This window comes from Salmo salar, chromosome ssa05 (assembly GCF_905237065.1).
Source record: "Salmo salar chromosome ssa05, Ssal_v3.1, whole genome shotgun sequence".
NCBI lineage: Eukaryota > Metazoa > Chordata > Actinopteri > Salmoniformes > Salmonidae > Salmo > Salmo salar.
The window spans coordinates 66,401,644-66,426,647 of record NC_059446.1 but is presented as its reverse complement, the minus strand read 5'-3'; the positions used below and the strand labels follow the sequence as shown (position 1 = coordinate 66,426,647).

Below are 25,004 nucleotides of genomic sequence, written 5' to 3'. Positions count from 1 at the left end.
GTGTGTGTGTGTGTGTGTGTGTGTGTGTGTGTGTGTGTGTGTGTGTGTGTGTGTGTGTGTGTGTGTGTGTGTGTGTGTGTGTGTGTGTGTGTGAGAGAGAGAGAGAGAGAAAAACTGGTTTCGGTTGGCCTGAATGACTCTGCCTGTTACCCATCCCATGTCCGTCCTTCCTGGACTCCTGCTGTGTCCAGGTGTTGCTCTCGTCAGCACAAGCTTCCCTCCATTACTGCCCAACTGGCCACTCAGCAGCTCTCTCACGCATCTACCGAATGTGTGTGTGTGTGTGTGTAAGTCTGTGTGTGTGTGTGTGTGTGCGCGTGCGTGCGTGCGTGCGTGCGTGCGTGCGTGTGTGTGTGTGTGTGTGTGTGTGTGTGTGTGTGTGTGTGTGTGTGTGTGAATGAAAAAAGGGAGCTGTTTCAGCCATTCCCAAAAAATCGCATTCATTATTAAATAATGAGTTTAAAATACAGGTAAAATAGAGTCCATGTACATTGGGCTTTTATTTTGAAGTCACGTGTCAAGAAGAAACTATTCCCACCTTGGAATCCTTTTAGTGAGATTTGTCTAATCAGATTACGTAGGGACGTAGAACTATCCCTACACTGACGCTGGTTGGTCATGTAAATTAACTCAAGCCGTCTTTTTATATCGTTTTGCAATAGGCCATTCATTGTACGTACAAGGCTCATGTGATACATGGGATAATCACGTTTCTGAATTGTGACAAAAGAACTGTGTCTATGGCAATTATTAACATATTTTGATGTTAAATCATTCCAACGAAGATTCGGAGGAGGACGAGGAGGAGGGAGATGGAGGAAGAGCGAAATATGTTTCTATTGTGACCATTTTTTTCTCTGGTTTCATACCAGGTAGGCTACGTGTTCTAAGTTACCATTTAGCATTTCCAAATACTCACATTTATATTGCCTAAAAGACACCCTATAAAAACATAAATATGAGTCCTATTTTACATTTATTTACATCGTCTTCTGAAATTTTCGGGGCGCTTTGTACTGTATCAGGGCGACTGTTGAGATGTATCTTTACACTAGATGGCGCTCTAGGTATTTTGGATACAGTTTTACTTTAAGTGTTTTGCCCATTTCATCATCATATCGCGACATCATCTGCAGCTACCGCGGGAATGTAGTTTTTAACAGTGACAACGCCAAATAGGTGTTGTTTTCATAGTCAAATATTTTTGTACGAACAGTGTATTGTAAGTGTCATTTTGTTCGGTCGAGATCCATCTCACCGGTTATTTCATATGTCTGATATTATGGACATATTTGGGCGTTTTGTTGTGAAATTGCTCTTCCGGGGTGCTAGCCAGTCAGCTAGCTAGTTAGCTAAATTACTCAACTAGTGTCACTTCAGGGAAATGTGTTTCTTATGACACAACGGAAACATAATTTCACAGTGGTTCACAACCCCAAGAGTTTGTCCTTTATTGTCGTGTTAATCGAAGGCCCGTCTTATACAGGATTCCTTCAGAATTTGGCCTGCTTTCGAAGAGTCGCGATGCTGAACGTCCCATCCCAGTCGTTCCCTGCAGCCAGCTCTCAGCAGCGTGTTGCTCCAGCCGGTCAGTCCGGCAGGAACAAGGTACTGTACCGGTAGTTGACGACATGATTGTGTGTGAGAGTTATGCCTTTATATCATACATAATGTTGATGACCCATCAATGGGTTAGACTATTGTGGTCCTACTATGTAAATGTTCTGTGCTGTAGTCCAATTTTAAATTGAGTTAGAAAACCCTGTCTGCAAAGTCAACCTTAAATTGATTGTCATCATGCCACACCCTTTGACACCACTTTACTCTTTACTGAACTGTAAGTGTAAAGCTGTATTATCATGATACCACCTTTTGTGACTGTGAGGGCTGTTCTTCCATGTTGTTTCAGGTAGCATTGAAGCCTGGCCACAGTCTGATGGACTGGATCCGTGTGGCTAAGAGTGGCCGAGACCTGACAGGGCTGAGAGGTAGACTCATAGACGTCACGGAGGAGGAGCTGCAAAAACACAACACACGGCACGACTGTTGGACCTGCATACGAGGTGACACAAGCTAGCCCTATACTGTATACACACACACAACACTGGTCCTGGCGTTTTGCAGGTTTTTGTTTAAGCCCAGTGCTAACACACTAGATTTAACTAATCAAGGGCTCAATGCCTCTCCAGGGCTAGAGTTGGAGAAACTGGGGTATTACTTAAATTGTTCAGGAAAATAAATGTGAAAAGTACACATACACACACAGTAGCCACATACTATCTGTACACAATTCTTCTCTCCACCTTCCGTAGTCGTAATTGAGTGATTCCTCACGAAACCCAGACAAAACAAATGCCATGATTTGGGGGATTTCTACGAAATGTAATCCATAGAATAGTCCTTTCAAGGAAAGATTGTATTTGATATTTGTCTCTCAAATCATAATTGAGAAATAGTTCATCAAAGGTGGCATATTTATTACATTTTGCCTTACCCAGGCCTCCTTTAATAGCCAATAATGTTTAACCTGTCGATGCTGCAATACAAAGCAAAAATGTGTTTCATATGAAGCTTTACCACTTGCTCTGTAATATGAGTAGTATTTTGATTTCACAAAAAAATGTCTTCCATTCATTTATGAGTATTTAATCATACAACATGAATAGAGAAAATATGCTTAAAAATGCAATATATTGTTGAACATTATATACTCTACAGGCATATCAAAGTTCCAGACTGGGATCTCTGCTAGTTTTAAAGTTATGGCCCTTTAAAAAAATAATTGGCATAGTTCAGCATTGTAACCAATCACAGCCCTCCTTTTACTTGTATCATTGCACATCCTGCAAATCACCATTTTGAATACATTTTCACATTCACTCTTTTGTTAATGTTTAAAAATTGGGTAATAACTCTTAAAGTAGCAGAGATCCCACTCTTGAACTTTGCTAAGCCTGTAGAGTATATTATGTTCAACCATATATTAAAACATTTGCCAATTTCAATATCATGTTTATATTTTTCAATATTCATAAGTTAATGTAAAGAAAAAGTTCTTGAAATAAAAATACTACTCATATTGCAGAGAAGGCAGTATAGCTTCATATGACCCCAATGTTTGCTTTGTAGCACCTACAGATGAACCACAATGGAGTCTTAAAGGAGGCCTAAGTTAGGACAAAATGTCATAATATGCCAACTCTGATAAATCATTTCTCAATTATGGTTTTAAATACAAATGTCAAGTCTGTCAACAATCCTTCCTCCAAAGGACTATTACAGTGCATTTTGTTACGTTACAGCCTTATTCTAGAATGGATTACATTGATGAGGGAAAAAAAACAATCTACACACAATGCCTCATAATGATAGTGAAGTAGGTTTGAAGAAATGTTTGCAAATGTATAAAAAATATAAAACATATCTTATTTAAATAAATATTCAGACCCTTTCCTATGAGGCTCAAAATTGAACTCGGGTGCATCCTGTTTCCATTGATCATCATTGAGATGTTTCTACAATTTGATTGTAGTCAGTCTGTGGTAAATTCAATTGATTGGACATGATTTGGAAAGGCACACACCTGTCTATATAAGGTCCCACAGTTGACAGTGCATGTCAGAGCCAAAACCAAACCATGAGTTCGAAAGGAATTGTCTGTGGCGCTCCGAGACAGGATTGTGTCGAGGCACAGATCTGGGGATTGGTAACCCAAAACAGTCTGCTGCATTGAATGTCCCCAAGAACACAGTGGCCTCCATCATTCTTAAATGGAAGAAGTTTGGAACCACCAAGACTCTTCCTACAGCTGATCATCCGGCCAAACTAAGCAATCGGGGGGGAAGGGCCTTGGTCACCTCCCTGACCAAGAACCCAATGGTCACTCTGACAGAGCTCCAGAGTTCCTCTGTGGAGATGGGAGAACCTTCCAGAAGGACAACCATCTCATCAGCACTCCACCAATCAGGCCTTTATGGTAGAGTGGCCAGACGGAAGCCACTCCTCTGTAAAAAGCACATGACAGGCCACTTGGTGTTTGCCAAAAGGCACCTAAAGGATTCTCAGACCATGAGAAACAAGATTCTCTGGTCTGATGAAACCAAGATTGAACTCTTTGGAGTTCTGGAGGAAACCTGACACCATCCCTATGGTGAAGCATGGTGGTGGCAGCATCATGCTGTGGGGATGTTTTTCAGCGGCAGGGAATGGGAGACTAGTCAGGATCAAGAAAAAGATGTATGGAGCAAAGAGATCCTTGAGGAAAACCTGCTCCAGAGCGCTCAGGACTTCAGACTGGGGCGAAGGTTGACCTTCCAACAGGACAAAGACCCTAAGCACACAGCCAAGACAATGCAGGAGTGGCTTCAGGACAAGTCTCTGAATGTCCTTGAGTAGCCCTGCCAGAGCCCGGACTTGAACTCGATCGAACATCTCTGGAGAGACCTGAAAATAGCTGTGCAGCGACGCTCCCAATCCAACCTGACAGAGCTTGAGAATCCAACCTGCAGAGTAGAATGGGAGAAACTCCCCAAATACAGGTGTGCCAAGCTTGTAGCGTCATACCCAAGAAGACTCAAGGCTGTAATCGCTGCCAAAGGTGCCTCAACAAAGTACTGAGTAAAGGGTCTGAATACTTATGTAAATGTGATATTTCAGTTTTGTATTTGTAATACATTTGCAAACATTTCTACAAACCTGTTATTGCTTTGTAATTATCTGGTATTGTGTGTAGATTGATTAGGGAAAAAAACATTTTAAAATAAGGCTGTAACATAACAAAATGTGGAAAAGTCAAGGGCTCTGAATACTTTCCGAAGGCTCTTACATAGAGTGAAATCCCCAAAATCATGGTCTTTTTTTGTCTGGGTTTCGTGAGGAATCACTTTCGGAAGGAATCTAACACATTTCATCCTCTCATTTCCACATGTGCGTCATTGAGATTAAATGCAGTCATTGGTAGTCATGGAGTGGGTTCATTTGTCAAAGGACATTGAGTAATAAAGCTTAATTAAATTTGATGTGAAGGAAGATTATGCAGGCTTTAGTGACTAGGACTCTGTCCACTTCTTCTGTTTCAGAGCAGAACAGGTGGCGCCCTCCCTCCCGCTGTATGCCTCTCTTTCTCTCTTCCCTCCCTATTACCTCTCTCTCTTACCCAAACTCATACACTCACATATGCTTGGCATACAGCAATCATTTTTTAGTACTTATTTGATAATCAGTCCTTAAAACAACAAATAACAACACCCAGCAGCAGCAGTAGGTTGTAGAGAAGAAATATGGAATTAAACAACCGTATACTGATGCCATTATCATCATGTCTCATTTGTTATTCATGGTTTCAGATTTGTTGATCGCACTCATCAGCACTCCCATAGAGATGTGTGATGAAGGCATTAGCTAACCAATTTAATATCAGTAGGCTATAAGACAGTAATTGGCGATTATATACACAAATCAAGGTTCCCTGTGGTGTACATACCTTCTCCTCTCATACACAGTGTTTTCCTTGAGACCGTGTCTGTTTTCAGGGTCAGTAACTCGGCCAGGTCCTTATGTTGGGAGGAAAATGTTGTGTTTGCTGGGATAATGTCTTTGAGTAGGGCATGTGTCTTTATGTTGTGAGAAGGCTTTCTACAGAAAGCATTGGAGGCTGGGCACAGCCTTCACCTCCCCCTCAACACCATACATTACAATGTGTGTAGTTCATAGTTTAAGCGTTCATAACCATTTCTTTGAATGTATTTTCTGAATTCACTGTTATATTTGTCGGTGTGAGTGGGCCCACATACACGAGTTAGCCCTAATATACAGATATAAATAAATGTATTGTGCATTTTGTGAGTATTTTGTGAATACATACTATTATTTCCTGTGTGTGTCTCAGGCATGGTTTATAATGTGAGCCCCTACATGGATTTCCACCCTGGAGGAGAAGAGGAACTGATGAAGGCAGCTGGGATAGACGGAACAGACCTTTTTGACCAGGTCAGCTCTCGTTGGACTTTCCCGAGTTAAAGGACTACCTTGGAAGTTCACATGTTAAAACACACAAGTTCAAAACATTAAAGCACATAATGTGTGTTGTGATGCCGTGCGTGTCTAAGCTCTCTTGCTCACTTTCTCCCTGTCTGCCTTTGTCCCTGTATCTGTGGCCATATGAGCAGGTTCACCGTTGGGTGAACTATGAGTCCATGCTAAAGGAGTGTCTGGTAGGGAGGATGGCTGTGAAGGCCAGCACTGCTCTTAAAGGTACAGGAACACACAATCCCTCTGTCTCAGGACTTTAATGCACCGTATTCTCTCTTTCATGCATGATGTTTTTTGACCCTTTCTAATTTGTTTCCACAGCTAAGTCTGTGATAAAGGACACCATCACTCATTTAAATGGTAATGTACAAAATAACAATAAGAATAATGCACACAAAAAAAACCCTGTGATTGTTCTGTAGTGTCTGGTATTTGTGTGTGGGTGTTCTATATTCTATGTGGCTGAAATCAGAGTCCTCACTCTTGTCTCTCTCTCTCTCTCTCCTCAGGTCAAGCCCCCCCTCCTTCGCCCACCTTCATGCTCCCTCCTGCTTTCCTCATCCCTCCCTCACCCTCATCACTGCAACCCTCAGCCGCCCCGCCACCACCCCAACCCAAAGACGCCCGGCCCAGGTACGCTCACAAAACAACAAGAACAACTGTTATGATATTGAGAATGGTGACAGACTGGAGGATGTGAGGTGTGATAGATAGATGTGAGAAGGTAATGAACATACTGTATCTGTGCATTGTTTTTTTTTAGGTATGACTGGTTTCAAACTGATGTCACAGTCAATATTGTGGTTTTCACCAAACGGAAGGTAAACATCCCCGCTTTGCAATTTTTAAATGGCAAGATTTGAGTGAAATGTGAGCCAGAATGTGCAGTAATTGTTCTTTAACCTCACCGCCCACCCCTCTTTTCTCTCACCTCTTTCCTTCTTCTCCCTTATTTTCTCTCCTCTCTTTTACACCCCTCTCCTATCTCAGCTCCCCAACTCTGGCTGTACCATAGTTGACCTGCAAGATGGTGTTCTACGGGTGGAAGTTCTTCTGGGGAAAATGTCCTACATGCTGCGTCAACGTAAGTGAGTTGTCATAGCCGCCTCTTTCAATCTCCTTTCTTTTATCCATCTATTACAGCCAAACTCTTTCTTTTCTCTCTAACCATCCTGTACTAGGGGTGTGAACGTTTAAACCAAATTGGCATTGTTAACCGAAAACTGTTTACTATTATATTTTTCTTATTTCCTCCCATAAAATGTAAGTCACACAGTGCAGTTATCACAACTAGCACTAACAGGCCCCGATCATCATCATAAAGGGAACATGCCTAACGCAACAATGCTGTAACATTAGTAGGAGGAGATATAAAGCTCTCTGAACTTCGTCGTTAACAGTCGGGAAAATGACAGGGACGTGACAGCAGCGAAGTCCTGTATGGCAATACTTTGAGAAGGTGATGAAACGCAAACTTTGCGAGGTAGAATTAAGCTACAGTGGCAGTACAGGTGCAATGCTTAACCGTCTGAAAGGGAGGCACCTTGACACCCAAACCGTTGCTGGCAGCAGCAGCGCAGGCCCCCAACAACAGACATTAGACAGGCTCTTCAGTCTTCACACGAAAGAAGTGCGATAAGGGATGGAGTGAGAAAATCCCAGCGTTGATTACAGAAATGATTGCAGTTGATATGCAGCTATTTTCAATGGTAGAGGATATTGGCTTCACTGCCCTGATGGCATATCTAGAACCAGACTACAAGATGCCATATCGAACAACCGTGATGGCCCAGATGGAGAAATTGTACAATGATTCCTCTGCAAAGTACAAAACGCGAGCTCTCAAAGTCAAACACCTCATACGTTGCGTTAACAACATCAAATCAAAGTTTATTGGTCGCGACCACAGATTTGCAGATGTTATCACAGGTGCAGCGAAATACATTGTTGGACATCTATGAACACGTGGTCTTACATCGTCACTGCAACGAAATCTCACATTGATGAGAAGTGGGACATAAGGTTGGGATGGGCGGTATGCCATATTTTACTATATACTGGTATTAAAATTGCACAGAGACGAGTTAGAAGGATCATTTACAGTTGAAGTCAGAAGTTTACATACACCGTAGCCAAATACACTGCTCAAAAAAATAAAGGGAACACTTAAACAACACAATGTAACTCCAAGTCAATCACACTTCTGTGAAATCAAACTGTCCACTTAGGAAGCAACACTGATTGACAATACATTTCACATGCTGTTGTGCAAATGGAATAGACGACAGGTGGAAATTATAGGCAATAAGCAAGACACCCCTAATAAAGGAGTGGTTCAGCAGGTGGTGACCACAGACCACTTCTCAGTTCCTATGCTTCCTGGCTGATGTTTTGGTCACTTTTGAATGCTGGCGGTGCTTTCACTCTAGTGGTAGCATGAGACGGAGTCTACAACCCACACAAGTGGCTCAGGTAGTGCAGCTCATCCAGGATGGCACATCAATGGGAGCTGTGGTAAGAAGGTTTGCTGTGTCTGTCAGCGTAGTGTCCAGAGCATGGTGGCGCTACCAGGAGACAGGCCAGTACATCAGGAGACGTGGAGGAGGCCGTAGGAGGGCAACAACCCAGCAGCAGGACCGCTACGTCTGCCTTTGTGCAAGGAGGAGCAGGAGGAGCACTGCCAGAGCCCTGCAAAATGACCTCCAGCAGGCCACAAATGTGCATGTGTCTGCTCAAACGGTCAGAAACAGACTCCATGAGGGTGGTATGAGGGCCCGACGTCCACAGGTGGGGATTGTGCTTACAGCCCAACACCGTGCAGGACGTTTGGCATTTGCCAGAGAACACCAAGATTGGCAAATTCGCCACTGGCGCCCTGTGCTCTTCACAGATGAAATCAGGTTCACACTGAGCACATGACAGATGTGACAGTCTGGAGACGCCGTGGAGAACGTTCTGCTGCCTGCACCATCCTCCAGCATGACCGGTTTGGCGGTGGGTCAGTCATGGTGTGGGGTGGCATTTCTTTGGGGGGGCCGCACAGCCCTCCATGTGCTCGCCAGAGGTAGCCTGACTGCCATTAGGTACCGAGATGAGATCCTCAGACCCCTTGTGAGACCATATGCTGGTGCGGTTGGCCCTGGGTTCCTCCTAATGCAAGACAATGCTAGACCTCATGTGGCTGGAGTGTGTCAGCAGTTCCTGCAAGAGGAAGGCATTGATGCTATGGACTGGCCCGCCCGTTCCCCAGACCTGAATCCAATTGAGCACATCTGGGATATCATGTCTCGCTCCATCCACCAACGCCACGTTGCACCACAGACTGTCCAGGAGTTGGCGGATGCTTTAGTCCAGGTCTGGGAGGAGATCCCTCAGGAGACTATCCGCCACCTCATCAGGAGCATGCCCAGGCGTTGTAGGGAGGTCATACAGGCATGTGGAGGCCACACACACCACTGAGCCTCATTTTGACTTGTTTTAAGGACATTACATCAACGTTGGATCAGCCTGTAGTGTGGTTTTCCACTTGAATTTTGAGTGTGACTCCAAATCCAGACCTCCATGGGTTGATAAATTGGATGTTTGTGTGATTTTGTTGTCAGCGCATTCAACTATGTAAAGAAAAAAGTATTTAATAAGATTATTTCATTCATTCAGATCTAGGATGTGTTGTTTGTGTTCCCTTAATTTTTTTGAGCAGTGTACATTTAAACTCAGTTTTTCACAATTCCTGACATTTAATCCATTTAATTCCCTGTCTTAGGACAGTTAGGAATACCACTTTATTTTAAAAATGTGAAATGTCAGAATAATAGTAGCGAGAAGGATTAATTTCAGCTTTATTTCTTTCATCACATTCCCAGTGGGTCAGAAGTGTACATACACTCAATTAGTATTTGGTAGCATTGCCTTTAAATTGTTTAACTTGGGTCAAATGTTTCGGGTAGCCTTCCACAAGCTTTCCACAATAAGTTGGGTGAATTTTGGCCCATTCCTCCTGACAGAGCTGGTGTAACTGAGTCAGGTTTGTAGGCCTCCTTGCTCGCACACGCTTTTCAGTTCTGCCCACAAATTTTCTATGGGATTGAGGTCAGGGCTTTGTGATGGCCACTCCAATACCTTGACTTTGTTTTCCTTAAGCCATTTTGCCACAACTTTGGAAGTATGCTTGGGGTTATTGTCCATTTGGAAGACCCATTTGCGACCAAGCTTTAACTTCCTGACTGATGTCTTGAGATGTTGCTTCAATATATCCACATAATTTTTCTGCCTCATGATGCCATCTATTTTGTGAAGTGCACCAGTCCCTCCTGCAGCAAAGCACCCCCACAACATGATGCTGCCACGCCCGTGCTTCACGGTTGGGATGGTGTTCTTTGGCTTTCAAGCCTCCCCTTTTTCCTCCAAACATAACGATGGTCATTTTGGCCAAACAGTTATATTTCTGTTTCATCAGACCAGAGAATATTTCTCCAAAAAATACGATCTTTGTCCCCATGTGCAGTTGCAAACTGTAGTCTGGCTTTTTTACGGCGGTTTTGGAGCAGTGACTACTTCCTTGCTGAGCGGCCTATCAGGTTATGTCGATATAGGACTCGTTTTACTGTGGATATAGATACTTGTGTACCTGTTTCCTCCAAGCATCTTCACAAGGTCCTTTGCTGTTGTTCTGGGATTGATATGCACTTTTCGCACCAAAGTACGTTCATCTCTAGGAGACAGAACGCGTCTCCTTTCTGAGCAGTGTGATGGCTGCATGGTCCCATGCTGTTTATACTTGCGTACTATTGTTTGTACAGATGAATGTGGTACCTTCAGGCATTTGGAAATTGCTCCCAAGGATGAACCAGACTTGTGGAGGTCTACAATTTCTTTGCTGATTTCTTTTGATTTTCCTGTGATGTCAAGCAAAGAGGCACTGAGTTTGAAGGTAGGCCTTGAAATACATCCACAGGTACACCTCCAATTGACTGAAATGATGTCCATTAGCCAATCAGAACTTCTAAAGCCATGACATCATTTTCTGGAATTTTCTAAGCTGTTTAAAGGCACAGTCAACTTAGTGTATGTAAACTTCTGACCCTCTGGAATTGTGATACAGTGAATTATAAGTCTTATAATCTGTCTGTAAACAATTGTTCGAAAAATGTCTTGTGTCATGCACAAAGTACATGTCCTAACCGACTTGCCAAAACTATAGTTTGTTAACAAGAAATGTGTGGAGCAGTTGCAACACTTAGGTTGGAGTCATTAAAACTAGTTTATGTAAACTTCGGACTTCAACTGCAGTTGCTAAAGGCAGCCTGCAGTTCCTCGGTCGGCCTTCAACTTGAGATACTTAATTAATGAGAGGAGGCAGCACTGAGCTAGCCTGTGTTGATGATTAGTTATTTGAGAAGGAGACAAGTCAAGACGCTGGACCGGGTGATTCAGTTTATAGTAAGGCAGTTTATTATGAGACAAAGATATTTGGCAAAGCGTGCACGGACTCCTTCGTTTAGCTCATAGGGAACTAGCAGAAGAGAGCCCCGAAACATAGTGTACATCCAATTTATACAATGAAATAACAGTGTGTTGACGTTGAGTCTAGTAGGTCCGCTCTCCTGACTGGTCGATGAGTGGACGGACGGTCCACTCTCCAGGTGGTGTCGACTTCCCATTGGCCCTTGGCAGTGTCCTTTGTCCTCGGAGTCCAACACACCTAAGTGTGTGTGTGTGTGTGTGTATTTCTGGTAATTCGTGTCTGGGTGCTTGCGATATTCATGGAATGTTGTTCTTTACACCAGTGGTCAGTTCGTGTGGCTAGGGTGCTTTCATGTCTTGACATTTTTGTGTGAGTGCTTAGTCCGCCATCAGTCTCTGGGTGTGGTCGTGATTGGTATCAGTTGGTTGCTCAATATGTCTCTGGAATTTTGTTGTGTGCTGTTGTGAAACATGTTGTGCAAATGCCCTCCTTATATATCATTAGGTAAAACGTTAGATTATCTTTATTACACCTGCATACGTCACCTTAGACTAGCTCAAAGTGCACATGCAATTTTTCAAAAAACTCCTCCGTGAAGCAAGATGGTGACTTGCTGAATATGCACTTTCTGATCTTCAAATGCGCCACTGAGCATTCTCATAGGAAACAATGGGCTGATGTTATCGATTTGCTTCGTCCATATCTTTTACAGTCTCTGGGTTGCCATGACTGCGTTAGTTTTAATTGCATTGCCCGCTGGCGGTCATACGCAGCACCATCTCTGCATTGTGAATAGTTTTATGATGTTTTTCTTATCGTTTAAACAATACCAATTGCAGTTTAAACATTTAGACATTTTTTACATTTGTCACAACGCTATCGTGTACCCTAGAGCTGGCATAATTACCTTTACCCTTTAACTGATGAAGACCCCCTTAAAAAAATATACGCACATTTTAATTTTATTTTTTGTTGTGGTGTTGAACGAACAGCTGACTGAAGACGGGACAGCCGACATTTCTGCCGTAACATGGACAGTTAACAACGCGAGGAAACTTCGAACGGTTGTTACGGTGACCATGGCCATTTTAGCTGGCCAATTATCATCATCTAAAATTCCATGACCATCACAGACCTAGTCCATTATCAGCTGTAATTATATTATTGATTGCTGTCAAGGCTTATTTCTCCATCTGTGTTCCAGCCTGGAGGACTTGACACAATTACTGTCCAGTGTTTATCACTGGCTTATTAATGTTGGAGGGAAATATTGACTGTGTCAACCAGAGGAAATAAACACTGTGCCCATGTCCACTAAACCCTCTATCGGTTTATCTCTCTCCCCCTGTCTGTCTGTCTGTCTCTCTCTTACTCTGTCTCTCTTTCCTTCTCTATCTCTCTGTAAATGGGGTGATGAATTTGATTTTATATTAATTTCTGGTAAACAACTCACTAGGAGTCTCTCTTTTTCAGGTTTAGCCCAAGAAGTAGATGGAAGCGTTGCTGGTAAGGAGAACATTTTCTGGTCTGATGTCTTTTCATAAGCTAAAGCTGACTAACTGTTAATGTTTACCAACTCCCTCCCTCGATCCCTCCCTCCCCATCTTTCTCCCTCTCGCTCTCTCGCTATGCTGGTACAGTTCACACAGCGTGTGCTGTGGGGAAGATTCAGGTCAGCATGCGTAAAGCAGCCAAAGGAAAGTGGGAGGAGCTTGGTGAACCACTGGAATTCCATGATTCTCTCTTCAGGATGAAAGATCGAGGTATGAATAGGGGCTCTTTTCCAATACGTCATTCCTTGATTCCTCACAGCCTCACTCCTCACCTTCTTCTCAAAACGCTTTGGAGGAGAATGTAAGAGGGGAGGGACCTTGTACTTTCTCCTCCAATGCGTTTTGAGGAGGCGGCAAGGAGAGAGGAAGTGAGGAATCGAGAAAAGACGAAATAGCCAGAATGCCATTTCAGACACATCCAAAGAGATGTTTATTCATCAGTCTTCTGAATTGATTTTATTACATTCCCCTATTAACCAAAATCACATGTTAGTTATTCACTCTCTCTCTCTGCAGCGATCTTCTACAGGGAGTGTATGTTAGTTTCTAAGACGGAGGTCACACACGACACCTGGGTGTTCCGGTTACAACTCCCTCTAGGGACACTCATGCACGTGCCAGTTGGGAAACACATCTACCTCAAGGCCCTCATCCACGGTAAGGCCTAGCTTATAGATCCATGCTAATGCTACAACTAAGCTAGAGCTAATCCCTATGCTACATTTTTTAAATTTTATTTAACCTTTATTTATACATGTGTTTCTCATTGAGATAAAAATAAATTTTTCAAGCAAGACCTGGTCCAACAGCAGCTTGGATACACTAACACAACCCTGAACAAAACTATAGATACACATACAGTACAACTATTACATAAAGAAACACAAATGTCATAACAAAAGAAACAGCTGTCCTAAAGACAATTACACGCTTCTATATTTACATCGACCAAGTGTTTAACCTCCACCAACATGACTAGATCATCACATTTTTGAGAATTCCAGGACCACTGAGTTGAGTAACTAAAACTATTTCCAACATGACCTATTCTAATTCTTGGTACTGTTAAAAGCAAATGAGAATGTGACCGTAATTGATAAATATTTACTGAGCTGATTAAAAAAATTTTTTTAAAAAAATAACATTCTTTTATTTTTTTACAGATGGTGTCATTTTACCCAATATGGCCTTATAAATCAGTGTATACCAGTGTTCAAGCCTATGCAAGGACAATGACGACCAGCCAACAGCACTGTAGAGATCACAATGATGTTTTTGATTGGTAGTGAACCTGAGGGCCGTATGCTATACTGAATCAATTGCTCTCAGGGTAGTGGTTGAAGCCTCAGGGTAGTGGTTGAAGCCTCAGGGTAGTGGTTGAAGCCTCAGGGTAGTGGTTGAAGCATATATATATATAAAAATAAAAAAATAAAATCTAAAACCACCAGTAATGTACATCGTACCAGCTCCTTCCTGGCCTCCAGAGAAAAGCAAGTCTTATGAAATGTGTAGACAGTTGGCTAACGCTATATCTGGGCTACCGCTAATCCCATAGCATCCCATGTAATTCATTGCTAATGTTAATGCTATATGTGTAGACAGTGAGGTGGTGAAGCCCTACACGCCAGTCGAGGAAACACTGGTACCAGCTACACTGGACTCCACACAGGGGACTGCAGCCACTGACATCTTCCTCATGATCAAAGTCTACCCAGATGGAGTGTTGACTCCACATCTAAACAACCTCAACATCGGTAAGTCTGAGGCCCCCAGGAACCCTCACTGTTACAGCTAAGTGGGTTGTTCAAATGTTATTTATCACATACACCGAATACAACTGGTGTAGACTTTACATTGAAATTCCCAACCGTTCCCAAAGATGCCGAGTTGAATTATTATTATTATTTATATATATATATATATTAGTTTTAAATAGTAACGAACAAAAGAGGAATCAAATAAGCCATTTACAGGGAGTACCAGATCAATGCGGAGCCATATACAGGGAGTACAAGCGGAGCTATATACAGGGAGTACCAGATCAATGCGGAGCTATATACAGGGAGTACCAGATCAATGGGGAGCTATATACAGGGAGTACCAGATCAATGCGGAGCTATATACAGGGAGTACCAGATCAATGGGGAGCTATATACAGGGAGTACCAGATCAATGGGGAGCTATATACAGGGAGTACCAGATCAATGGGGAGCTATATACAGGGAGTACAAGATCAATGGGGAGCTATATACAGGGAGTACCAGATCAATGGGGAGCTATATACAGGGAGTACCAGATCAATGGGGAGCTATATACAGGGAGTACCAGATCAATGGGGAGCTATATACAGGGAGTACCAGATCAATGGGGAGCTATATACAGGGAGTACCAGGTCAATGGGGGAGCTATATACAGGGAGTACCAGATCAATGGGGAGCTATATACAGGGAGTACCAGATCATTGGGGAGCTATGTACAGGGAGTACCAGATCAATGGGGAGCTATATACAGGGAGTACCAGATCAATGGGGAGCTATATACAGGGAGTACCAGATCAATGGGGAGCTATATACAGGGAGTACCAGATCAATGGGGAGCTATATACAGGGAGTACCAGGTCAATGGGGAGCTATATACAGGGAGTACCAGATCAATGGGGAGCTATATACAGGGAGTACCAGATCATTGTGGCGCTATGTACAGGGAGTACCAGATCAATGGGGAGCTATATACAGGGAGTACCAGATCAATGGGGAGCTATATACAGGGAGTACCAGATCAATGGGGAGCTATATACAGGGAGTACAAGATCAATGCGGAGCTATATACAGGGAGTACCAGATCAATGGGGAGCTATATACAGGGAGTACCAGATCAAAGGGGAGCTATATACAGGGAGTACCAGATCAATGCGGAGCTATATACAGGGAGTACCAGATCAATGGGGAGCTATATACAGGGAGTACAAGATCAATGCGGAGCTATATACAGGGAGTACCAGATCAATGGGGAGCTATATACAGGGAGTACCAGATCAAAGGGGAGCTATATACAGGGAGTACCAGATCAAAGGGGAGCTATATACAGGGAGTACCAGATCAATGGGGAGCTATATACAGGGAGTACCAGATCAATGTACGAGCTACTTGCGGTTGATATATACATGAAGGCAAGGTAAAGATAGTAGGCATCCGGATAGATAATAATAAGAGTAAAGAAATATAAGGTTGTCAGTGAGTAGGTTGTGTGCGTTTTGTTTGTGTGTGCGTGCATTTGTTTCTGTGTGTGTAAATGTATGTGTGTGTTCATGTGCTGTGTGTTCATATTAAGTGGAATATTCATATATAGAGGTCAAGTGTACGTCAATCTGCAGGTGGTTTAGCCGCACTGTGGAATACTAATGTCTCAGATACAGTGGGGGGAAAAAAGTATTTGATCCCCTGCTGATTTTGTACGTTTGCCCACTTACAAAGAAATTATCAGTCTATAATTTTAATAGTAGGTTTATTTGAACAGTGAGAGACAGAATAACAACAAAAAAAATCCAGAAAAATGTAAGTAAAAAATGTATAAAATGATTTGCCTTTTAATGAGGGAAATAAGTATTTGACCCCTCTGCAAAACATGACTTAGTACTTGGTGGCAAAACCCTTGTTGGCAATCACAGAGGTCAGACGTTTCTTGTAGTTGGCCACCAGGTTTGCACACATCTCAGGAGGGATTTTGTCCCACTCCTCTTTGCAGATCTTCTCCAAGTCATTAAGGTTTCGAGGCTGACGTTTGGCAACTCGAACCTTCAGCTCCCTCCACAGATTTTCTATGGGATTAAGGTCTGGAGACTGGCTAGTCCACTCCAGGACCTTAATGTGCTTCTTCTTGAGCCACTCCTTTGTTGCCTTGGCCATGTGTTTTGGGTCATTGTCATGCTGGAATACCCATCCACGACCCATTTTCAATGCCCTGGCTGAGGGAAGGAGGTTCTCACCCAAGATTTGACGGTACATGGCCCCGTCCATCGTCCTGTCCCCTTAGCAGAAAAACACCCCCAAAGCATAATGTTTCCACCTCCATGTTTGGCGGTGGAGATGGTGTACTTGGGGTCATTCCTCCTCCTCCAAACACAGCGAGTTGAGTTGATGTCAAAGAGCTCCATTTTGGTCTCATCTGACCACAACACTTTCACCAGTTGTCCTCTGAGTCATTCAGATGTTCATTGGCAAACTTCAGACGGGCATGTATATGTATCCTTGAGCAGGGGGACCTTGCGGGCGCTGCAGGATTTCAGTCCTTCATGGCGTAGTGTGTTACCAATTGTTTTTTTGGTGACTATGGTCCCAGCTGCCTTGAGATCATTGACAAGATCCTCCCGTGTAGTTCTGGGCTGATTCCTCACCGTTCTCATGATCATTGCAACTCTACGAGGTGAGATCTTGCATGGAGCCCTAGGCCGAGGGATATTGACAGTTCTTTTGTGTTTCTTCCATTTGCGAATAATCGCACCAAATGTTGTCACCTTCTCACCTAGCTGCTTGGCGATGGTCTTGTAGCCCATTCCAGCCTTGTGTAGGTCTACAATCTTGTCCCTGACATCCTTGGAGAGCTCTTTGGTCTTGGCCATGGTGGAGAGTTTGGAATCATTGATTGATTGATTGCTTCTGTGGACAGGTGTCTTTTATACAGGTAACAAGCTGAGATTAGGAGCACTCCCTTTAAGAGTGTGCTCCTAATCTCAGCTCGTTACCTGTATAAAAGACACCTGGGAGCCAGAAATCTTTCTGATTGAGATGGGGTCAAATACTTATTTCCCTCATTAAAATGCAAATCAATTTATAACATTTCTGACATGCGTTTTTCTGGATATTTTTGTTGTTATTCTGTCTCTCACTGTTCAAATAAATCTACTATTAAAATTATAGACTGATCATTTCTTTGTCAGTGGGCAAACGTACAAAATCAGCAGGGGATCAAATACTTTTTCCCCCCACTGTAAGTGAGCAAGGTCGGCAACAACAACAACATGAAATAAAAAATAGCACATCAGAAACCAGAAGGAAGGTTATTTTTCTTCCAACCAGGATTGATTAGATTACCTTTTGTTTACCATAAACTCATTTACATGTTTGCCTGCTGCGTACACAAGTAGACTAGGTGACAGAAGTTCTTGACTCCTGTTCGTCGATTTAAAATAAAAAAACCCTTTAACATCATTTAGTCTTTAAAATGCAATCAACAAGCATTGATTATGATTGGGTACTGCATTTACATGACCGTTAGTAATAACATGATTATGAAGTTAACATTCACAGGGAGGACTATACTCTTACCATTGTGATTAGGGATATTGTTATGATTAATAGTAGCACTTTGCAATTCTAGTCTCATTATGTATTTTGAGTATTAAATGTCATATGTTAGTTAGGGCTGGCACAGTTATTGTATAATCCTGTAACCAACAATTATCAACTTTTCTATTCGAGTAGATAATAGTCTTTTTACATGAAGTGGGTACATTTGGTAGTCATTTTCCGAGCAGAACGGCACGGTTCCAAACCTTTCAAGCGGTCCAAACCATTCCTTTTTGAGATAGGGGTGTCACTAATGCTGTTGTATTTAGTAGGTATGTCATAGCTAATATTCAGATATCCATTACAAGCTCAAAACATTTTTCAACAAAAAAGACAATTATGACAATGACTGTGGTCATTCGCATGACAATTAATTGTTACCTAAAATTCTATAATCGTCACAGACCCTATCTTTTTTCCTCATCTCTCTCTCTCTCCTCTCTTATTCATACATCAGCAGAAGCAGGCACTATTCAGATAAATCAATTACAGGGGGGGAGATTGCTCAGCTCCCAAACAGGATTGATGGTGTAATTAGTTTCTATTTAAAAACTCATCAACAGGTTGTTTTATCTCATCTATCCTCCCGACCCCTTCTCAGAGTCCAGCCTTCTACATAGTCAGGGTGCCAGAATATAACCCATCTTTCCTTTCCACCCACAATGAATCGGATTTCCTGGCCTTTGTATTGATTCCACTGTTAAGAGGACAAGACAATCTAAATCCATGACCTTCTTCTTACTGGAAAAGTAATTTTCCTACCAGTCCATCTGCACAGAAGTGGACAGGAAAATAGATGTTTCTTTATCTTTCTGTGTAAACTACGCTCAGTGACAGGGCTTCAGGCTATGTAATTGTCCTAATCTGGCCCCCATTACCTGAATATATTCTAGTGTTGAGTGATGTGTGTGGTTGCCTGGCGATGCAGGCCCAGCTGCAACATTGGGACAGATGGAGAATGTTTATTTCCCAGTCAGTCAATTAAAGAAAAAAAACATTCTCCATTACAACAGTACCATGTGCCTTTCACTGATATACAGTACATCTAGATAACACCTAATAACAAAGACTAGCTGTACAGTACAAACAGAAACCTCATGAAAGAGGAAATGGATAGCTGATAGTAGGGAATGAACAGACACTGTGTTCTGTATTCATTATTCAAGCTATCCTGATTTTGTACTCCTTTAAAAAAAATACATTTATGTGTTATCTGTTTTTGCTTATTCTTGTGCTTAATGGGTTTCCTTCTCTCCTCTTCCCTGGTTGCCTAGGTGACCACCTGTCTGTCAGCAGCCCGGATGGTCCGTTCAGTCTCCGCCTCCTGCGTGAGGTCACTCACCTCTACCTGTTAGCAGCCGGCACGGGGTTCACGCCCATGGCTCGGGTGATCCGATTGGCCCTCCAGGACCTGGGCTCACTCAGGTGAAATACACTGTCATGGCTCCACCCAGAAACAACCCCTAGTATAGCCCCTCACCCCTAAGCACTTCATGTAGATATGAAAGACTTGGAAAGGTATAAGCAGTATGGAAAATATTCTGCCTATCCTATCAAATATACTGCTGTATTGTTGATCCCGTTCTTTCAGATATTCCTTTCTACTTGTGACTGAATAGAAACTGAATGAGGCTGTACTCTGACTGCTGTGCTATTGCAAGGCTGTCACTGTTCTCTTCCTGAGGATGTGTATACATTGTAAAGGACAAGGCTGTCACTGTTCTCTTCCTGAGGATGTGTATACATTGTAAAGGACAAGGCTGTCACTGTTCTCTTCCTGAGGATGTGTATACATTGTAAAGGACAAGGCTGTCACTGTTCTCTTCCTGAGGATGTGTATACATTGTAAAGGACAAGGCTGTCACTGTTCTCTTCCTGAGGATGTGTATACATTGTAAAGGACAAGGCTGTCATTGTTCTCTTCCTGAGGATGTGTATACATTGTAAAGGACAAGGCTGTCACTGTTCTCTTCCTGAGGATGTGTATACATTGTAAAGGACAAGGCTGTCATTGTTCTCTTCCTGAGGATGTGTATACATTGTAAAGGACAAGGCTGTCATTGTTCTCTTCCTGAGGATGTGTATACATTGTAAAGGACAAGGCTGTCATTGTTCTCTTCCTGAGGATGTGTATACATTGTAAAGGACAAGGCTGTCATTGTTCTCTTCCTGAGGATGTGTATACATTGTAAAGGACAAGGCTGTCACTGTTCTCTTCCTGAGGATGTGTATACATTGTAAAGGACAAGGCTGTCACTGTTCTCTTCCTGAGGATGTGTATACATTGTAAAGGACAAGGCTGTCATTGTTCTCTTCCTGAGGATGTGTATACATTGTAAAGGACAAGGCTGTCATTGTTCTCTTCCTGAGGATGTGTATACATTGTAAAGGACAAGGCTGTCACTGTTCTCTTCCTGAGGATGTGTATACATTGTAAAGGACAAGGCTGTCATTGTTCTCTTCCTGAGGATGTGTATACATTGTAAAGGACAAGGCTGTCATTGTTCTCTTCCTGAGGATGTGTATACATTGTAAAGGACAAGGCTGTCATTGTTCTCTTCCTGAGGATGTGTATACATTGTAAAGGACAAGGCTGTTCTGACGGCGTTAGATCTGTGTGTTCTAGGAAAACCAAGCTGATGTTCTTCAGCAGACAGGAAAGAGACATCCTGTGGCACTCTGAACTGGACGGCCTCGCTGCTGAAGATGAGAGGTGTGTGTGTTGCACTGTGTATTCATATTGAAGGTGGTCTTTGAGGCTGGCTGCGTTAATGTCAGCAAGACTGACCCTCTGTTGTGTGTGTGTGTGTGTGTGTGTGTGTGTGTGTGTGTGTGTGTGTGTGTGTGTGTGTGTGTGTGTGTGTGTGTGTGTGTGTGTGTTGCCCGCTCCAGATGTCTATGATTGCATGTCTTCATGGTGTGTGAACACTCCCCATCATTACCATTTTGACTAGAATCTCATGTGAACCATTACCTGTGAAGCAGCATTAACACATACATGTTGCTGTACATGTAGTCTTGCTGCTAGGCAGAGAATGTTCTCTCTCTTCCTCTGTCAGTGTACAGTATGTTCTGATGATCTGTCTGTCAATTGGTAAGGCAGAAGATACATTTTGTTTCTTACATTCTATGGTTCCAGGTGGAGCATGTTCTGTCAGAGCCATGTGATAGGTTCTATTCTGCTCTATTCTATGGTTCCAGGTTCCAGGTGGAGTATGTTTTGTCAGAGCCGTTTGATGGTTCTGTTCTGCTCTATTCTATGGTTCCAGGTTCCAGGTGGAGTATATTCTGTCAGAGCCGTGTGATGGGTGGACAGGCAGGAAGGGGCGGGTTGAGGCCTCCATGCTGACTGACTTCCTGCTTAGGCCTGAGGGCTCAAAGGTCTTTGTGTGTGTGTGTGGCCCCTCAGCCTTCACCGAGCTGACTGTGGGGTGAGTGACACTCCACACCCCTCTACACACTCCAGTTAGGCATTTAGCCGGGCGGCAAGTAGCCTAGTGGTTAGAGCGTTGGACTAGTAACCGAAAGGTTGCAAGATCGAATCCCCGAGCTGACAAGGTAAAAATCAGTGTTTTTATGTTAATGTTGATTTAGTAGATTCAAGCTATTTCAGGATATGTAGTGCAAGGAAGTTAGCCTGTATAACATTGGATAACTTTTGATAACTTTTCCCACCTTTAGGCTTTCTGACTCCCCTTCTCACTTCTCCCAATCTCCCTCCTCTCTTTCTCAGGTTGGTGAGACAGCATTGTTTCAGTGAAGAGGAGATTCATGCGTTCCAGGGCTGAGTGTCAGTCTCAGGCCTGACATATTTCAAACTCACAGCCATAGGTGTCAATGGGACATTGTGTGAGAGCAATGTGTGTGTGTGAGAGAAAGAAGACACAATTTGTGAGAGAGTGTCTGGGAGAGAAGATATGTTGTTAGGCTGCTGGCCAATGTGTTTTTTGGCACAATGTTTTTCTATGCACTGTAGACTGAACTGATGGACCTGATTCCTGTGGTTAGCAGCGATGCCAGAGCCCCACAAGAGGCTCTTTGAATCTGGAAGGAAAGCAGCTCTGTCTCTCTCTCTCGCTCCCTCTCTCTCTGTGTCTCTGTCTCTGTCTCTCTCTCTCTCTGGTGCTTTGAAACACGGATGGACAGTTATTCTCTCTGGTCGCTTAGGACGTGACCGCTGGGCTCTCTGAGCTGGTGAATCACACACAAAGGATGAATGGTCAATTACCCAGCAGCACTGAACCCTCAGGTCAACATCTTCAGCTCACTGTCTGTCTATGTCTGTACCAGAGCTTTTTGAACCGTCCTGTCCTTGAACACTCCTCTGCTCTGACCACAGAGAGAGAGGTCTGGGGTTGTTTATGAGGAGTTCTGATCATTTAAATCTTCCTTTTGTTGAAGAAGTAATGAGAATTTCCAACCTGCTGTTGGCATATACCCTCCTACAGAGAGTTATTATTATTCAGCTAGTTGTTTTGGCTGTGCTGCTGCTGTTCTGTCTGTTCTGCAGCCTGTGGTTCTGTTTGAGAGAGACTGATGGTTAAGCAGACCAGTCTTCAGAATCAGTACTTTTACTCTCTCCCCCTCTTCTCGATCTCTCGCTCTTTTATCTCTCCCCCTCTCTCTCTTTCTCTCTCACAGGTTGATGTTGTAGTACTCACAGTAGGTGAAACATACCAATGGGAATACATTACGCAATACATTACACACCTACGGAAATGTATTTAAATAATTAAATTATATTTTTATTAAATGTGTATATTTCATTCATTAATACCTCGAGCCCACAGTGATCTGATTTAAGTGCTTGATGTTTGATGCAGTTAAATGATTGTAAAATGCTTCCGGGAACCCTGACCATGCGTCCTTTACTCTTTCTCACTCTTGTGAAATACATGAGGTTGGTAAGACACCAACTATTGTGATTTCTCCTCGTGGAACATCAAACTGCCAGACCGAACTATGTCAATCCTGCAGAGTTGTTCTATGCTATGAGTGGTCCCTCTGGTAAGATGTAGCTCCGCTATTAACCTAATAAGAGGGGCTCTTATCTGGCTGTTTCCAGCTGCAGTCAGTCCATCTGCCTCTTTAGATGTATCCTTCCAGACATCATTACTGAGTCAATCTGGGTGAAAATGGAACAAAATGTCCATGAAATTGAAGGTGTATTTTCATGAAATCTCATAGATGTCGTTTTGGAGGAAGAAACTTTTATATTGGACATTGGTATCAATAAAGCATGTCCATGAATGTATGCGATCTTGGCCTTTTCACAGTTTATTTTTCTCTAATTTGTTCTCTGTCGATCGTATGGAAAGTGCTATTTAAAAACCTTATCCTGCGTGGCATTTACTTTTTAATAACATCAAAGTACATAATGTCATGGTCATTTTCTTCCTTTTTCACACAGAATGAATTGCAGCATTTCTTACCACTGAACATAACCCTTTCAAAGATCACACCTGTCAACGTAACACACAAGGCCATGCTACGTGCAATACTATAACAGTCAAGCTTCTATGGACGAAAAGCACTTGATGAAAGTACCAGTTGTTTCGCATGACAAAAATGACTGAAATGTGTTGGGTTCTGGTTTTTAAAGAAATACACGAGCTGATTATTTCGATTGGTTTTGTGGCTCATCTAATGTTGATCTAACCACATCTTTTTTAATACATGTCCAGCGTTGTACATCATGCACATTATAACTAGCATGTCAATCATATGAGCTGTCCTGAAGCAAATTAAAAGATGCACGAAATATTTTTGTTGTGTTTAGATTCAGAGCCCTGGTTGTTTTGTGTTCAGTTGTTTCTGGCTGAAATGTACTACAGTAAATTCATTCATTAAATCCTTCACCTCAGGGAAGAGGCAATTCAAATGTGCAGGGGAATGATTTCACAGCCACACCAGGAAGTAGAGGATTTTAAAGACTTACACTGAAAGACACATATGCAAAGCTGCAATTATCCAAGGAAAAATACACCCTGCAGTCTCTGGCTTCACTCTGTCTGTCTGTTTCTCTTCTCCCCCCCACACCCCCCATCTGCCCTTTGGATTGTCTATACACACACACACAGTGTTATCTTAGTAAATGGCATCATGTTGGTGGCCAGCCATTCCCTATAGGTATAGGTTCCCCACCCACTAGGCAATACGATGAAATTGCATGTCTTGGCAGATGAAAATCAAAGGTCTCCGTAGATGAAAAACACTGTGTGTGGCTCTGATTCTCAATGAGCTTCACGGTATCTAGCTTCAGGAGGGGGTGTAGAGAGCGAGCCTGTCAACGGGAGTGTAATAGCTTTGGCATTAGGAATTCTAAGTGGTTAGGGGGGATGAATGAGCCAATTGGATGCTGGGGATCATTAGGTGGCCATGATGGTATGAGGGCCAGATTGGAAATTTAGCCAGGACACCAGGATTAACACCCCTTCACTTACAATAAGTGCCATGGGATCTTTAGTGACCACAGTGAGTCAGGACACTTGTTTAACGTCCCATCCGAAAGATGGCACCCTACACAGGGCAATGGGGCATTGGGATATTTCTTTAGACAAGAGGAAAGAGTGCCTCGTACTGGCCCTCCAACACCACTTCCAGCAGCATCTG

At 42.9% G+C, this 25,004-nt stretch overlaps 1 protein-coding gene across 5 annotated transcripts; it reads left to right on the top strand.

Annotated features, from left to right (window-relative positions):
* Positions 1-600: 600 nt before the first annotated feature.
* LOC106605501 (cytochrome b5 reductase 4) lies at positions 601-24,157 on the top strand. Of its 5 annotated transcripts, none has more exons than XR_006769941.1 (17): positions 602-872; positions 1,487-1,608; positions 1,910-2,063; positions 5,888-5,988; positions 6,168-6,252; positions 6,352-6,390; positions 6,540-6,663; positions 6,794-6,851; positions 7,021-7,114; positions 12,968-13,000; positions 13,135-13,257; positions 13,564-13,704; positions 14,646-14,801; positions 19,667-19,817; positions 21,019-21,105; positions 21,594-21,823; positions 22,126-24,157. XR_006769941.1 is itself a non-coding variant. In XM_045718625.1 (17 exons), exons 1-17 carry the CDS (start codon positions 764-766, stop codon positions 22,178-22,180), a joined length of 1,794 nt encoding a protein of 597 aa, XP_045574581.1. In that variant the 5' UTR covers positions 604-763; the 3' UTR covers positions 22,181-24,157. The 5 variants fall into 5 exon arrangements, 4 of the variants coding, with proteins under 4 accessions (XP_045574583.1, XP_045574581.1, XP_045574584.1 ...); XM_045718625.1 differs by having other exon boundaries at positions 604-872; positions 21,662-21,823; XM_045718628.1 differs by lacking the exon at positions 602-872 and adding an exon at positions 1,124-1,222 and having other exon boundaries at positions 21,662-21,823.
* The last annotated feature ends 847 nt before the right edge of the window (positions 24,158-25,004 follow it).